A 16,893-nucleotide genomic window follows, 5' to 3' on the forward strand; every position below is an offset into this window, starting at 1 on the left:
TCCCGGCCAACCCCCGCCCCCCACCCTCAAGGCTCCACTCTCTCACCATTCCTTTTTAATCTTTACATGGAGCTCCTGATACAGCCATCCACCAATACGCTGATAATTCTCAGTTGCACATGAGGGTAAAAACCCCACAGGACATCAGTCATCTCTGTGATTACATAGCCATCGTCCATCCTGGATGTCGATGCCTACCTCAAACCGAACACTCAAAGTCCCAATCGATCCTCTTAGGCCCCCCCCCACCCCTAACTCTACCGCACTTCCCCTGCTAAGCAACTCGTCCAACAGTGGCTCAGTGATATGCACCTAGAAGGATATGATTCACAAATCTTGGGTGCTGCAACACTCGATCACAATGCACTAAAATAGGCCCACCAAGGGATCCATGACCAGGGTTCCACCATCCAAAGTCAGGAAAGAGTGAGATGGAGATCGCTTACCCCCCCTGACTCTGATTGCTCCAGCACGCACTCCTGAGGTTAGAGAATCCGTAGGGGACACAATCTTCTGTGCTTGGGCTGGTCTGGGGAAGCCCATGGGTCGCTGCTGCAGAGGTCACTTTCGGATGCAGAATTTAGTTCCAGTTGGTCGTAGTGCTTAGATATTGGTCCCAGGCACTGTCTGGCTGAACACCCTTGCAAAGAAAAAATAGACCTCTATGGAACATGAGACCTCCAGCACCCTGAGGGAGAAAAGAAGACTGATTGCACACTAGTCACCACAGTCACCCGGCGACAGATCTTCAGTGGACGAACAAAGGAGCAGGTCCTGCACCTCTCCCATTGATGCAAGAAGGCTAAAATTCGGGAGCAGGCATCTTCTAGTACAAGTTGAAGATCCATCAAGTTGCGAAGATGCACTTGGAGCGGCAATGGCTGCAACGAGTTAGCTGAGGAGAGAGCTGGTCAGTCCACCCGTTGGTCCAAGGACACTTCAAAAGGTGTAGATCCTTGAGCTGGTGCTGAGATTTTTTGTTCCCCCGGGTCCAGGGGTTGAAGCCCCGTCAAGGTACTTCTTGAGATCGGGGACAGGAGCAGGGCTTTACCAGGACTTTACTGGAGTTGGTGATCGGTCAGAGCTGCAGCAGTCATCCTCCAGTTGTTAGCAGGCTGCTCTTCTTCTTGGGGGTCTTGGCTCCAGTGATGATCTGTGGAATGGCTGCAGGAGTCCCATCTTTTATCCAGGATTTGGACTAGAAGCTTGTCCACTGGCAAGAACAGTAAGTATCTGCAACGTTCAATCCGGCATTGGCTATCCAGTCGTGGATAGCCACTGGCCACACATTCTGCCAAGTAACGGTCATTCAGGCACCAGGATGTGTACTGGAACCAGAAAGTCTCAGCCCCCTCATCTGGCTTCACACACAGACCCCCATTATCCCGTGAAAGAAGCAGCTTTTCCCAGGAAATGGCATTCCACATAAGGCACTTCCGGCCCTGACTGTGCATAAAGAAGGCCTAAGAACAATATGGCCAAAGGACAGGCAAGAACCTCGTAGTAGGCCATCTTGGGGTGCTAGCCTCACTTTTTAGCCATTTGCGGTAAAAGCAAAAGTTAAAAACACAGTAGGAAAACATCCACTGCCACCAGTCCATCCTGGACACAGTGAAGTTGGAACCCAAAAGTTACTACAAGATATAAGAATACAGAGTATCTTAACTGCACTTCACTTTAAGGTGAAAATATAATTGTTCTTTTGAAGGTATTTAGATATTGTCCAAAGTTTGTTATAAAAGCACTTCATAAACAGTAGTTTATATACTTCTGAAACACTAGACATTCATGTTTCTTTTTAATTTATATAGCACTCTAAACCCAGAGGTAGAAGGGCGCTTAAAGAAGACGGTTACATAGTGTGATCTATACAATTTCAATATACAACAATTTACAGAATTCACATAGTTAGGCAGATGGCAATGTTCACAAATATCTAGGGGTGGGGGTACGTGCTACTCTTTGTTCAGAAGCCAACCAATATCATGTTTCCTGAAGATCTGAAAGGACTCAATAGTTTTAATGTTGAGTGGTAGGGTGTTCCAGAGTTGGGAGGCAAACACTGTGAAACTAGCACCTCTGGCTTTTTTTAAGGAGAATCTAGGCACTGTCAAGCATAACGTGTTGTAGTATCTAGTGGTTCTGTTGGCGGGTTTAATGGTAAATTTATTAGTGAGATACAGTGGGGCTAGGTGGTTTAGTGCCTTGTATGTGAGACAAATGGTTTTCAAGGCAATTTTTTGTCGTATGGAGAGCCATTTGCACGATTTCCTAGCAGTGGAGATGTGCTCTCACCTGGGGATGTTGAGTGCTGCACGTAGTGCGTTATTTTGAAGTACCCGTCGTTTGTTTATTATAGATTGGTTAGCACCTAGGTACAGGCTATTGCAATAGTCCAATTTGGACTGTATGAGGGCTCTAGCGAGAGTGAGGCAACTATTAGATGATAGGGTCTACTGGCCCTAATTAGCTTGCCAGTGTAGGCAGAGGCTGAGGCGCTCATGTTGGTTTGTTTGGAGAGGTTAGTGTTGGCATCAAGGTAAAAGCCAAGGGTTTTCTCACTTTTAGCGATGGGGATGGTGTGACCATCAATAATGATGTTGTAGTCAGGGCTGAGTTTTGACAAGTTACTGGGGGAGCCGACAATGAGGAGCTCAGTCTTCTCATCATTCAGGCAAAGGCCATGAGAGGCCATCCATACCTGAATGATGGAGAAGATTTCATTAATCCGGGTGACGTCCGCCTAGTAGTTGCCTGTGATGGTGAGGAATATCTGGGTGTCCTCTGCAGAATTGGTGCAGGTGACACCCAGACGGTCCAGTTTGTCAAATAGTGGCTTTGTAAATGTTATACAAAGTTGGGGAGACACAGGAGCCTTGTGGGACTCCGCATGTGGTAGGGATGGGATCTGCTGCAGCTGTTGTAGAGAAAACCCTCATGGTTCTGTTCGCCAAAAAAGAATTGTATCCATGTGATTGCAGAGGAGAAGTGATCTGCGGTGGATAGGTGGCTGCAGAGGATTTTGTGATCGACCAAGTCGAAGGCCGCTGAGAGGTCTAAGAGGAGTAGGATAGCGGCATTACCTTTTGTCTTTGATTTCATCAATCTGACTTTTGAGGTCAACAAGGGCAGTTTCTATTCCATGTTGAGGTCTGAAGCCAGATTGACATATTCCTAGCAGTTGGTTGGATTCCAGATATTCCTGAATTTGGAGGTAGGCGACTCTGTCCAAGATTTTTAATAGGAATGGGACTGTGGTGATGGGTCTGTAATTGGTGGGTATGGCTGGGTCTAGTGTTTGTTTTTTTAAGAGTGGGAGAACCCAAGATTGTTTTAGGTTACTGGGGACTGAGTTATTGGTGAATGACCGGTTGATGAGTTTGGTGATGAAGGGGGATAGATCTCTAGCAGCGTCTGTTATGATCTGGGCTGGACAACTGTCCCCTTTGCAATTCGAGGGTTTTAAGGAGGTGATGATTTTTTGAACTTCTACAGTAGTTGCTTTCTTCTGTAAACATTACCAAGTACTATGTTGGAATGGATTCTCAACTGGGAAACGTCCACTTGTTGAACAGGCCAATGTTGATGGTGAGAGGCGTAAGAGAATGCTGTGTGTAAAATGTCTCCTTCCAGTAACATGGTGTTTAATTTAATTTCAGGGTTCTGAAAGTGCAGCAAATCCAGATGAGAAGCCGGAAAACTCTAAAAAGAAAGCCGACCATGATCGGGATAAAAGCAGCACCACTTCAAAGGTTTGTTTGTTTGGTTTGTTTATTTTTTTCTTCTTTTTTTCTGTAGCTAAGCAACTACCTATGGACACCCCCATGCTGGCATTATCACAGTTAGTTGCCTTGGCCTGTGACATATGCACACCAATATCTTGTGCTTAGTAAGGGAGATTTTTCTTATGCTCTTTCTGGGGTCCAGATGTATCAACCTACCTGGTTTACAGGGGTTTCCTTTGATTTTGTAACCCTACGAGTGGTAGAATGGCCAGTCAAATCAACTGTTGGGGGAACTTTTTCAAATATCCTCTGGTGATGGCTTAGAAAGATCCAACTTTCATGTTTGTCAGAGCTTTCAACCAAGTTTGTCCTAACCTGCATAATGGTGGTGTGGCTGAGGAATCTGACTCCTAGAAGGTGGCACTCATAATGTATTTCTACACAGTATATTTACTGAAAAAAATATATTCCATATAATATTGTCCTGTATTTTGAAATCTCGCCGCTCAGTCAAGTACTTTAAAACTATAACACTAATATTGTAAAAACAGCATAGGGTCTAGAAAAGCTCCAATTCACAATTAAAACCAATAGGAAAAAGACAACCTTACACGGTTTGGAAAACAGTCAATTACAGTAATCTTTCACAGACCGTGTAAGGCATAGAAAATTGCTGATCAGTATTAAAAACCCACTAAGAAAATTATTAAATGGTTTTACTTATCTTACATTAGGACTGTGAAAATATCTCCCAACCCTACTGGTAAGACGAGGACCCCAACCAATTGTAAGACCAGTCAGTCATCACTCGAGGGATGTAGGCTGGCAGTGAAGTACAGTTAGTCCAATAATCACCCCCAGAAGATAAATCGCACTGGTATACTGCAAAATATGCACTTTTTTTAATAGCATTTCACAAAGTAACTATAAGGTGAATACATAGTAACATAGTAAATGTATAAAAACAGTAAAGGACATGTGTGACCACTCCTAAAGTAATTTTTTATTTTTAAATTTGTTTATTGCCATTTTTCAGCAATATCAATCACATAACATTCAAAAGTGCCGTGCACATATATGGTTGCAATACATTTTTAACTTAACATCAAACATTATCGTAAACAACAACTGTCTCCATGTTCTGTTCCTATAATTTCGTACCTTTCATACTAGGGGTGGGTAGGGGGGGTAGTTAGACGGTCCAAAAAGGGGGCTTGGGGATGTCCTCAGAGGGCCAGCTTTATCTTCAGTGGCCTCGCCCGTGTCGTTTCTGATTATACTGCGAGTATGCTTAACCTGAGGCCTTTAGTTCATGGGGGTTTATCGTCAGAGGGGTGGAACATATGTCTGGTGAGTTCTCTCCATGCCTCTAGCGCCCTGCTAGACTCATCAGTGGATCTAGCGACGCAATCCTCCCAAGCCGTGGTCTCGGCCTAAACCCACCGCTCTGCTTCACTGGGACATATTTTGTATTGTGGTCCCGCTGGTTTTTTCCAGGACATGGCAATGGTTCTTTTGGCCAGTATGCATACCAAGTCCATGAGTCGTACCGCATGTTTAAGCTTGGCCAATCTGGGATAAGTTCCTAATAGGCACTCCTCGGGTGTCCATTTGTAGCTGGTCATGCCTGCTTTTTCGCACGTCTGTTTTACTTTGCCCCACAGCAAGCTAGTCTTGGGGCATTCCCACAGCATATGTATCAGATCGGCCTTTTCCCCCCTTACACCAGGTGCAGTTCTGTTGAGCTTGCTTGTTAAATTTGGCTATTCGGTGTGGGGTCAAGTAAGTTCGGTGCAGTACATTCATCTGTATCTGTTTGAATCTGTGGTTTCTTGAGACTTCTTTGGGGAATGTGAGCGCCCTGCTCCACTCCCCCTCCGTCATTTCTCTGCCTATGTCCCTTTCCCATTTGTTTTTCATTTCCATACTCCGGGAGTTGGTTATGTCGCTTAGATGGCCATATATTTGTGATATTGGTCTGCTGCCCTCCTCCAGGTTGTATAGCATCATTAAGAGTGGTTCTGTGTCCGGTTCTTCAGGCCACGTGTCCCACTTGCGTTGTGCAGTGGTGCAAACCCTTTGATACCATAGGAACTGTCCTGGGTGGATGCCTTCTATTTCTTGTAGGGATGCAAACTCTATGAAGGTGCCTTCTTCGTAGAGATCTCCCCAGGTGTAGACCCCCTCTCTTTTCCATAAATCTAATTTGTTTCAGATCTGTGGCCGTTTTACAGAGGTCTGCGAGCAGTGGTACTTCTGTTGCATAGGAGTTCCGTGAATGGGTGAGCATCTTCGTTCTATGCCATATCTTTTTCCCCAGGGTGGCTGGGGGGGGGTTGCGTTTCCCAGTAGTTGTAAGGGTATCCAGATCAGTTCTTTCAGTTGGTATGGGATTACTATAGCCTGCAACAGAGGGGTTTCAGATATGGGCTCATCGGCTAGCCATTTGGTCACAAAGCTTTGCTGGGCTGCAAGGTAGTATTTTTCCAGGTTAGGAAGCCTGATTCCGCCCTGACTATATGGTAGGGCTAATGTCGACAGCGCCAGTCTGTCTGTTTTTGCCCCCATAGGAACTCTTTTATTAATGTCTCAAGCAGTCGGAAGAAGGGTTTGTTAATGTAGTAATGCACTTTCTGGAACCCGTACAAGAACCTTGGCAGTACAATCATCTTGACTATCGAGGCCCGTCCCATCTTGGACAAGGAGTTAAGCCCAGAAGTTCATTGATTTCCGCAGGGCTGGGAGTGCTGCTTTTGTGTTGTGCTCGTGCATCAGTGCGGGGGTGTACATTATTTGGATTTCGAGGTATCGGAACGAGGTGGTCTGCCATCTTATCCCTACTGCTGGAAGTGTCTCCACGTCCTCATGTCTCAGGGCCGCTAGGGGGAACAGGCAGGATTTTGACTTGCTGAATTGGATTCCTGAGACCTTGGAGTAGTAATTATCCAAAACATCTAGTATGGTGGGCACATTGTTTTGTGGGTTCCTGACCTATATTAGTACGTCATCTGCGTAAAGTGAGATGACGTGATCTATTCCTCCCAGCCTTATACCAGCATCGAAAAATTGCCTCCTAAAGTAAATGGCCAAAGGCTCCAGTCCCAGTATGTACAGCATTGGGGACAGTGGGCATCCCTGCCTAGTCCCCCTTTGTATGTCCCAGGCCCCTGACACGTATTTCCCAGATTTCACCCTAGCTCTAGGCTTAGCGTATAATATTGTGATCCATCCAATGAACCCCGGTCCGAAGTCAAATTCCTTGAGTACAGCCACCAGCCACTTCCCATATATGGAATCGAATGCCTTTATGGCGTCTAGGGAAAGTAGTGCATACGGGTCCCCATCATTGTCGGTGTGTGCTATGTGTTGCAGCCTGTGTAAGTTCATGGATGTGTTGCCGACGGGTATAAAACCGCACTGGTCAGTGTGTATTATGTCTCCTATGATTCTGGACAGCCGCTTAGCTAATATTGTAGTTAAGATTTTTACGTCATAATTAAGCATCGCTAGTGGGTGATAGGAGTCACACCGGTCCGCCGGTTTGTTGGGCTTTAGGATCGGGACCACCAGTGTTTCTCTCATGCTCTCAGGTAGTATCCCTCTCTCATATGCCTCCTGGTATATCTCATGTAAAAGGAGCGTCAGGGAGGGCTCATAAGCTTTATAAAATTCTGGGGGTAATCCATCTGTGCCAGGTGCCTTGCACGTGGTCATGGACCTAATAGCCTCCGTTATATCTTCTGGTGTGATGTCTCTTTCTAGTATGTTGGCCTGTTCCGGGGACATCCTGGGGAGCTCTATCTCGTCCAGTGTGTCCATTATCTGTTCCTGGGAAACCTGTTCATTATGGGAATATAGGCGTTCGTAGAAGCATTTGAAGGTATTATTTATGTCCTGCTGTATGTGATGCGTGTTCCCTTCCTCGTCCTGCAGTGTGGTGGTAGAGTGTCTGGGATGTTCCTTTTGGCAGAGCCATGCCAGTAGCCTGCCTGGTCTGTCCGCCTCTACATGTGCTCTGTTCGTTTTGGCAGTGTAGTCAAACTTTTCTAGCCTGCTCCAAGCGGTTACATTCTTTTCCCTGAGTTTCTGGAGTTCAATTTCTCTCTGCTGTGTGCCTGTGGGGGCGGCCTCTAGCCTTTCAATCTCCTTCTCCACATGTTCTAGTTCCCTCCTTAGTGTGTTCCTGATTCCCCAGGCCTTTTCAATGATTTCCCCTCTTATGACTGTTTTTAGGGCGTCCCATTCTGTGCTTCGGTGTTCGACGCTGCCCGCGTTAGCTTCTATGTAGTTGTCTGGAGACTCTTGTAGTTCCTCTCTAAAGGCTGGGTCCTTCAGGGCATCAATGGGCATTTTCCACATGGGGATCGGGGAGTCTAGGGCCACTGTGGTTCCATGTCACTAAAAGTGGTGAGTGGCCAGAGATGGTTCTCCCTAGGTACTGTGCTTCCCCCACTTGGGGTAAGTATTCCCTGCCTATAAGGACGTAATCTAGCCTTGTGTGTAGATTATGCGGGGTCGAGTAGTATGAGAAGCCTCTCGTTTCCGGGTGTGTTTCTCGCCATGCATCTGCCAGGTCCAATCTGTCTATCATTGTGGCCAGTGCTGTTGTTGCTGCTGATGGGCCTTTCGGATTGGGTATGGACCTATCCAGTGTTGGGTTATGTATACAATTGAGATCTCCACCCCAAATGAACAGGCCACTTCTATGTTGCGTAATCATGGGATACAGTGAGTGACACTCCTAAAGTAAATATATGCCTAGTGGTAAGCATGTTGCATGTAAGGTTATTGGTAGAGAGAAACCGGGGGGGGGGGGGCGAGGGGACCCTAGACAATAGTAATGTTAATTTACGTAGTCCTAATCAAGACCCAAAATGCCATCACATGGATTATCACAGTCCTCCCCCAGGCCCCTGCCGCGCCCCCATCCTCTAGCATAAAGTCAAATTATTACACAATAATAACCTTATACTATAGGGGAGGGAAAAGAGATGGGGTAGCACTTTCCCAACCATTCCCAGAAGGCCTCAAACTTTAAACATTTAGGCTCATAATATCAGACTTTGAAACACAATTTATTTGTTGTATAAGCGCCTAACAAATGCACAATAAATAAAAAATAAAAAAAATAAAAAAGAAATGGTCATATTACACTTAAGGAAATACAGTGATAAAAAATGACCAACATTTATACATTTATATATTTGGTATTTATAAAGCGCCTATACAGCAAATGGTGTTTCAAGACGCCACAAGACAAAAAGGGGGGAAGTGGAACAGTTGAGGAATAACCAAAACGGTCCTCCTATGCCTTGTCATTCAGATGGTGCAAGTGCAGTAACAAGAAGTACAGGGGATTGTGGTCCACATGTTAAGTTTGAGTATGGGGCTGAACCTGGCTCAGCAGGGGTGCAGCCCCGCCAGGCTAGTAAGGAGGAGGGAGCCTGGTAGGGCAAGTGCGAAAATGGCGGGCAGGTCTGGGGAGACTGAAGAGTAGGGGTGGACGGGCGAGGAGGGCCTGGTGGCCAGTATGACTCAGAGGGAACCAGGCAGCCAGTCAGAATCAAAATGTGGCAGAGGGGGAAATTAGCAGGGGAGGGGGGGAGGGAAGAAAGAGGAACAAAGGAGGGCTATTGAGGTAGAGACTGTTGCAGTAGTCTAGCCAAGAGAGGACCAGAGTTCTGGAGACATTGAGTTTCTGGTGGAAGGTGAGGAAAGGGAGAATGCCTCTGAGGAGGTGCAGCTGAAAGTGGTCCTTCTTGGCAAGATTTGCGATGTGAGGAGAGAAGTCGAAGATAAGGTTTTTTGCCTCACAAGAGGGTGAGGGGAAGGGACCCATGGAGGGCGGCCAGAGAGTAGGAGGGAGTGGGGCTCCCAATTAGAAGGATCTCTTTTCCTGACGTTAAGGTAAAGATCATTGACAGCGTGCCATGCCTGAATAGCAGTCATACAGTCAGGAATGAGGGAGGAAGAAGAGGAGGCAGAGGAGGGAAGCTTGAAGGAGAGCTGTGTGTCATCCACATAATACTGGAAGTGAGGAGAGAAGGTGAACATAAAATGGGCCATAGGGGCAAGGTAGATTTGAAGAGCCACAGCGAGAGGATAGGGCCCTGAGGGACGCCACAGGTGGAGAGTGTGATGGGGGGGGGGAGTGTGATGGATGGGAGAAACGGGCCCAGTTGAACCTCGGATGGTCGATCAGAGAGGAAGGAGGTCAATCAGTCCAGAGCCAGGTCCGTGAGGCCAAGGGTATCACAGAGCCGATTTATAAGGATGGCATGATTGACTGTGTCAAAGGTAGAGGAAGGATTGAGAACGGAAGGAGAGTTGTAATCGAGATTCAGAGTAAGTCTTCACAAGGGTTCAGGAGTGCAGTTTCCGTGCCTCTGGCTGCTCTGAAGCCAGACTGGTGGTTGTGGAGACAACTAACTGATTCAGTGTAGTTGATCAGCTGGGATAGGACCAGCTTCTCCAGGAGTTTGCCCAGGAAAGGGGTAATGGAGATAGGGCGGTAGTTAGCCGGGCAGGAGGGGTCAGCTGAAGGCTTTTTGAGGAGATGTTGCACAAGGGAATACTTGAGGGGTAGCGGGAAGGAGCCAGTGGCAAAGGAGTGATGCAGAAATCAGCAAGGCTGGGGCAAGGGAGGCAATGTTGTCCTTGATAGTTCTGGAGGAGCAGGGGAGCACCTGTTGGGAGGAGACGTTTAAAGAGAGGACTTGTTTAGAGACCTCATCCGGTGCTATGGGCGAGAAAGAGGAGAGATGGAGGGAAGGGTGGGGGCCTGGGGTGGCCTGAGAGCGGGTGGGGGAGAAGGTAGGGGTGTAGAGGAGTTAGGACAGGATGTCTTGAGTTTTGGTTATGAAGTGAGGCCGGTGCAGAGGGTCTGGGGTGGCCGAGGAGAAGTGGAGACTGCAGTGGAATTGGCAAGTTCCTTGCAGATTTTGTGAAGTTCAGCCGTGTTGTTAGTGGCCCCAGAGATCCAGGCTTGGATATAGGCTGCCTTCTTAGACTGGATGGAGAGTCTGCATTGCCTTTGAAGCAGGCGGCAGGCCAGTCAGTCAGAGGCTGTGCTCGAAGCCTGCCACTTCCTCTCAGCAGATTTACACTTGTGTTTCAGAGAGGCTAGGTCGGAGTCATGCCAGGTGTTCTGCTTGGAGGCAGGCTTCATGCAGATCTTCATGACTGGGGCAAGGATGAAATGGTGTTGGAGATGGAGAGGTGAAGGTTAGCAAGGTTTGTCAGTTTGAGACTCTGCCCTGGGTGGGAGGGGGAATGAAAGTGGTGGCTAAGACAGCAATTGACACTCGATTCATCGATCGAATGTCGGAGGAGACTGGCAGTGAGGGCAGAGACTTTGCCGGGGGCCTCAAGATATCCAGGTGAGAGGACTGGAGAGCAAAGTGAATCTGGTTGCCACTTTCGAAAGTCTTCCGAGGAGGGTTACAGGAATGTGGTACACCTGTTGGTGATGGTGAAGGGCCCAGAGGGGTGGTGGAGGCAAGAGAAGGGAGGGGTTGATGAGAGACAGAAGACGCCTATGAAGGAGTAGGAGGTTGGGCTGAGAGCCTTGGATGATGACCGTGCCGTTCTGGTAGATATTAATGATGCCCCTAGAGGTAGGGAAGTATGTCAAGAGTACTTCCCATAGAGTTCCACCGTTAATGGGCGAATAAGACATGGGGGCGGGGGAGGACTCGGACCATATGGGGAATCCAAAGGTCCAGAGGCGGAACAACAAAGAGGATGCCGGTGACAGGCTAGGGCAATTATGTCACGACTGGATTATGTTAACGCTTTGCTCCTAGGTGCCTCCAATAAAGAAATAGAAAGGTGTCAAGTTATGGAAAACCACACTATTAGAATAGTGAAGGGCATCAAGATGAAAGAGCACATCACGGAAGGAAGAAAATCATTGCATCAGAGAATTGAGGATAGAATCCTCTATAAATCCATGACTATATTTCACAGATGCATCTATGGCACAGCACCAAAGTATCTAGAGAAACCGTTCTCGAAATGCATTCCCCCAAGGTCCTTACGATCAGAAGATCAGGGATTCCTAAACGTACAACGCTTTTGCCGGGCTACCGGTAAGGGTAAAGCTTTCGCAGTACAGGCAACTCGGTACTGGAATAAGCTACCCCGTTCCCTCCGGTTGGAAACTAACCTGCTGTCTTTTAGAAAATCTCTGAAAACACATTTGTTTAGATAAAGGGACATGTGATGGTTTCAATCTTAACCGCTTGCCACAATTTGTGCAAATGTTTGTCTCTGTGTGATGTCTGTTCTATGACCCACGCGCCCTGATGCCTGCAGGCTTTCAGCACGACAGAATAAAATCTACCTGGAAGAAGTGTTGACGTAGGTGTCGGCGAACGGGCATGCTTGGATTGCAGACCAGGAGACCTTTCTTGAACTTTTTCCTTCCAGGCTTAGAAACCTAGTATAGGTGATAAAGTAGCAGTTACAGTAGATGGGGGAGATGGAAAGTGCCATGGAGGGAGGGAGGGAGCAGAGAGATGAAACGGGGGCGAGAGAGAGGGACAAAGCAACAGCACAGTGGACAACGAACTGACCAGGCACCCTAGCGGCAAGATGGGCACAGACGAATCGGGTGCACAGGGGGTGTGGGGAGATCCAGGCCAGCGAAGAGTCTACAAGGGAAAAACACAGCAACTGAACTCCTTTCCATAGGCAGGAGCAGTGCTCCAGATAAGATTTTGAGGTGGGAGTATTTTACTCTCTATTTTTAAACTTTGAGAGTAAATGCGATTTTAAGAGTAAAAATGAGTTTTCTCCTTTACAAAAGAGTAAAATGTATGCGACATCCAGGCGACATGTGAAAAAACTGTATGAAATTATTACTATGCGGCAGCTTTCTGCATTGTGACACAATACACCTTTCATTATTTCTGGCCATTTGATCTCTCCTGTATATATTTAAATGTTGAAATCACAAACACCTAGCCAATTATATAGTAAAGCATACATTCATTTTTATTGTGTGTTTTGAGATTCAATAGCAGAATTGTCTTTTGATGTTTAATGAAAGTCCTAATTTCCTGGAGCTATTACTACCTAATGGTATGCCAATGTTATGATACAACAGTGCAGAGAGGCAAGGACTCCATGCTAAATTTTATATCTAATCTAGTGGTCAAATGGTTATTTATATAGCTCTTTTGGCAAAGCACTGTACATAGAACATATTTATCACAATTACCACCAAACCAAAGTCGGTACTCCTTTATCAACCTCGAAAGGATGAAAGGCTGAGTTGGACTTCCCGGGAATTGTACCCACAGATCACAGAGATTGCAGCAACGAGTGCTCAACCGGCTGAGCTATCTTATTGGCTAAGATCCTTCAGAGGTTGGTTAACTGAGTATCGACTGAGGTATAATGATCACAGTACCTAGATGTATGACAAACCATTAATGAAGCGCTACATAAAGTTAAATACCTATCTGGATTATAACAGGGACAGGTTTGGTTGAGTTTCTATTTCAATTACCAATGCCACTTTCATTTGTTTGTTTTTGAACAGCGCTTGCACTTTCTTGAGTCAGGTTTTGGATGTTTTATTTGCAGTCTTGAAGATTCGAGAGGCTAGAACACCTGTGATCAGTGTAATGACAATTACTCACCCTTGAGCAAAGACTCTGCTGCCTCTGACCATTTATAGTAATGCACCCCACTGACCCCAAGGTTGAATGGATGTAAACTAGACTGTGCATAGTCATTATTTTACACACTTTTTTATAATTGGACTGTAAATTAAATTAGTCTAAACATGATCTGCCTCTGCACGATTATGCACACAGCATTGGAACTCTGAAAAATACAATTGTACAATACTGGTTTGCTTTCACTGGAAAAAAGCATAACTTGTTAAAAAAAAAATATATATCAATTGCAATTTAGTTTTCCATTTTAATAATTATACCATCCTAAAATTCGAGGAAAACTCATGCACAGTGCTTCTGAAGCTGAATGGAAAGAAACCACTCCTTTTATCAGTGTGCAGTTTATTTTTTTGAAAGGCTTCAGAGAAATACATTCTGTTTCAGAGGTGGCTTGCAATTACATCCATGTAGATAAAATTCACAAGAAGCCTTCTGGTTTCTGTCAAGTAATTTGACCTTTGCACTGCCCTCTGCTCTAAACCTGTGTGTAAATGTACCCAGGAAAATAATAAAGCTGGCGTATTTACAAGATTTGCGTGCGTAAAAAGGCCTGGTACACTCCTTATCTGGAGCCCTGGGCAGGAGTTAATGCACAGATGTATAAATACCTAATAAATCGATGGTATAATGTACAATTTTAGCTCTTGGTATGAAACTCTAGGGTTCCATGGTGGACCTAGGAAAAATGTCAAAAGTACATTCCAAAGTAACTTTAGAGGAGTAGTTAGTAAGTTCCCCTTCGAAAGTAATAGGACACATCCAATAGGCAAAATAGGGATTATTGGTTAAAGGCAGGTAAATGTGTGCTACCTCACAGGTGCGGATAAAGGTGCAGCTACCCCAGAGGACATCAGAGAAGGAGCACCTTGCCCCCACACCAGGTTCGAGACCTAGAAGGCCGCAGAAGGAAGGAATAGAATGGCCAATAGAAGTCTCTGGAGAACTGCGGTGTAGTGGGCCCACAACACCCCACCACTCCAGAACCCTGCAGGAGAAATCTAAATGATTGTCCAGGAGTCCAGGGCCTAGTGCTCTTGGGGCCAGTTTTGGAGGAATTGGCTTAGGAATGGCAGAACAATCTAGTTGAGTATAAGGCTTCTTTCACAGGGCGAGTTACTGGATCTAGTACCCAGGGACTTGCACCTCAGGACAGTGATGACTCAAATGACCATAATTAGCCTTTCAAGGAGGATAACCCTCATACGCCATGAAGGTACCGGGAAGGTGTAGGGACCAGACCAATCGGATCTGGATGACTTGGAGAGAAAAATAGACGAGGTAACGATCAGAAATCTGTCCAACAGGGGCAACAGTGAAAGCAACCCAAGACAGCCCAAATGAAGAGCAGAGGCCAGGTCATGGTGTCCCACCATACTTCTGGACAACCAAACTTCTTTCGTCAAGATGGTAGGTCCAGAAGACTTTGATAAAAAGCCCCAGAAACAGTCCCAGGATGGGACATCGGATCAAACCATTGAGGATGATGAGGAAGAGCCGAAGAAGGATGAGCTTGAGCCTAAATTCGGAAACTCAGCAAGAGGGAAAGGACCCAGAGTTCAGGTAGTATGGCCACCTGGTCCTACAGTTCAGCAGCCCTGCTTTGTAGCAAACCCTCCAGGACTTCAGTTAAGAACCAGCAGTGTTGAAGGATGCAGAGGGGCCCTTAGATATACACAATTGACACACAGGCTGGCATAAGCCTTCCCTCCAATCACACAAAAGGCATATGCGTAAAGGTTTTGGCGGCCAGCCAATCTGTTTGGGATGAAGGAAAAAATACAGCGAACACTCAAATGCACCCTTCGGCTGTCTGGGGCCATGGACCAGTGTACGGGGCTCAATGTTAGCCTATGTGTGTAGAAAGGCCATTTAGTACCTGCCTTGTGGTTTCCACAAAGGTATGACACAAAACAAAAATTTCTTGGATAAAATTTAAGAAAAAAAATGCATTTGTACCCAAATACCTATTATACTAGTACATTGGGAGACTAATGCGATAAAACAATCTTCACCCGTGGTGAATCCCAAACTAAACGGCTGCCACTAGCCTACTCTGCAACACAAGTGGAGGGTGATAAAAGCACGCTAGGACCAAAATGGGCTGCTTAAAAACCACCTCTGCCATATGGGCTACCAAAGGACAATACAGGAAAAAGGGTTGCAGTGGCAGGCAGACTCTGTAGAAGTCACTTTGACCACTAAAAGAAAGTCAAAAGATCCTAGAAATCTAAGTGGGGTAAAAAGCAATACCTTTAGTGGTCCCATAAAATGGTCCAGCAGTACCTGCACAAATGTAATTTTGCCGTAAAATCACAGTAAGTAAATGTCTTAAGTATGTTTACAGGTTAAGGTTTAGAAAGATTTTCTCATAGAAACCGATTGGACAAATTCAGTAATTCCCTTGTATTTATGGTGACAATGTTGGTTAGTATTGCTTGCAGGTGTGAAAGAGGCAGCAGCTCCAGTTGGGGAATGTTGGAGACCTAGGCTACCTGAATACTAGTGTCCTGTGAATGGGTAGTATGGGGGGTTAGAGCACTTGGAGAAGGCTACACAGGTGGAAGGAAACTGAAGGAAGCCTGAGAATTATGGATGCAGTGGTCCTGCTGGCTGTGCGGTTTGGTTCTGGCTAGGTGCCAATTCCAGTTGTTGGCAGAGACTGAAAGTGCTAAGATCCACAAAAAATATAGCCTTCAGATGAGCCACAGAGATGGAAATGTCTGCAGTAGCAGCAGCAATATGAAACAGTTGACCCTTTAACGCAAGCCACATAATTATAATTGTTCTTTTTATAACACGCTCAAGACAAGAGATTGGTTTCAAAGCATGGGATCGGGATTCAAACCTGTGTTGCGCTGTTGCCCCTGCGCTATTCCCCCCCTCCCTGATGAGATGAAGTAGGGACAAAAAAGGTTCAGCTTAAGTATAAAGACCTTCCCACCTGGTTCGGACTGGCCTATAGGGCAATAGGGTCATGTCAAAAACAAAAATGCAAAACGCGTGTTTTTTTTTCTCTTTTTTTCTTTTGGGTCAAAGTGAGACATTTTATTTTACCAATGTGGGCCAGTTTGATGAGGTACTTCACTATGCAGCTAGTAGTTTTGACCATTGTTGCTGAATAAATTTTATTTAATTTGCACAATTTCTATCTCATTTTCTTTAAAAAAAACTCCCACTTTGGTACTATTCAAACAGTCTGTCACAAAATGAACGAATTGTCATTTGCAACTGTGGGCCACATTTTCATTGGTGCACGAGACATTTGTAGACCCCAGTCCGACCATGCTTCCCACAACTACTGCGAGCAGCTGCAGGGAGGAAGTCGGGATAGCCCACAATGGAGCAAGGAGATTGTTGGAGCAGCAGCAAACAATTTGGGTTCTGACCAGGCCATAGGGGGTGGGGCTCTTGCCCCCCCCCCCCCCAGTCTAGTGGATACTACGGCGACCAAGAGGCTTCAGGAGAACTGCATGGTCTGCAGG

General features: G+C 46.0%; 1 protein-coding gene across 3 annotated transcripts in view; it reads left to right on the plus strand.

Moving 5' to 3' along the window:
• LOC138566710 (transmembrane protein 87A-like) overlaps nt 1-16,893 on the plus strand; it is a 1,181,601-nt gene that overhangs the window by 221,272 nt on the left and 943,436 nt on the right. For all 3 annotated transcript variants that reach the window (XM_069644306.1, XM_069644305.1, XM_069644304.1), the window contains exon 6: nt 3,660-3,752. In XM_069644306.1, coding sequence (XP_069500407.1) covers nt 3,660-3,752 — 93 coding nt within the window. The remainder of the gene's footprint in view (nt 1-3,659; nt 3,753-16,893) is intronic.

This window comes from Ambystoma mexicanum, chromosome 2p, assembly GCF_040938575.1.
Source record: "Ambystoma mexicanum isolate Mex_15411 chromosome 2p, UKY_AmexF1_1, whole genome shotgun sequence".
NCBI classification, from domain to species: domain Eukaryota; kingdom Metazoa; phylum Chordata; class Amphibia; order Caudata; family Ambystomatidae; genus Ambystoma; species Ambystoma mexicanum.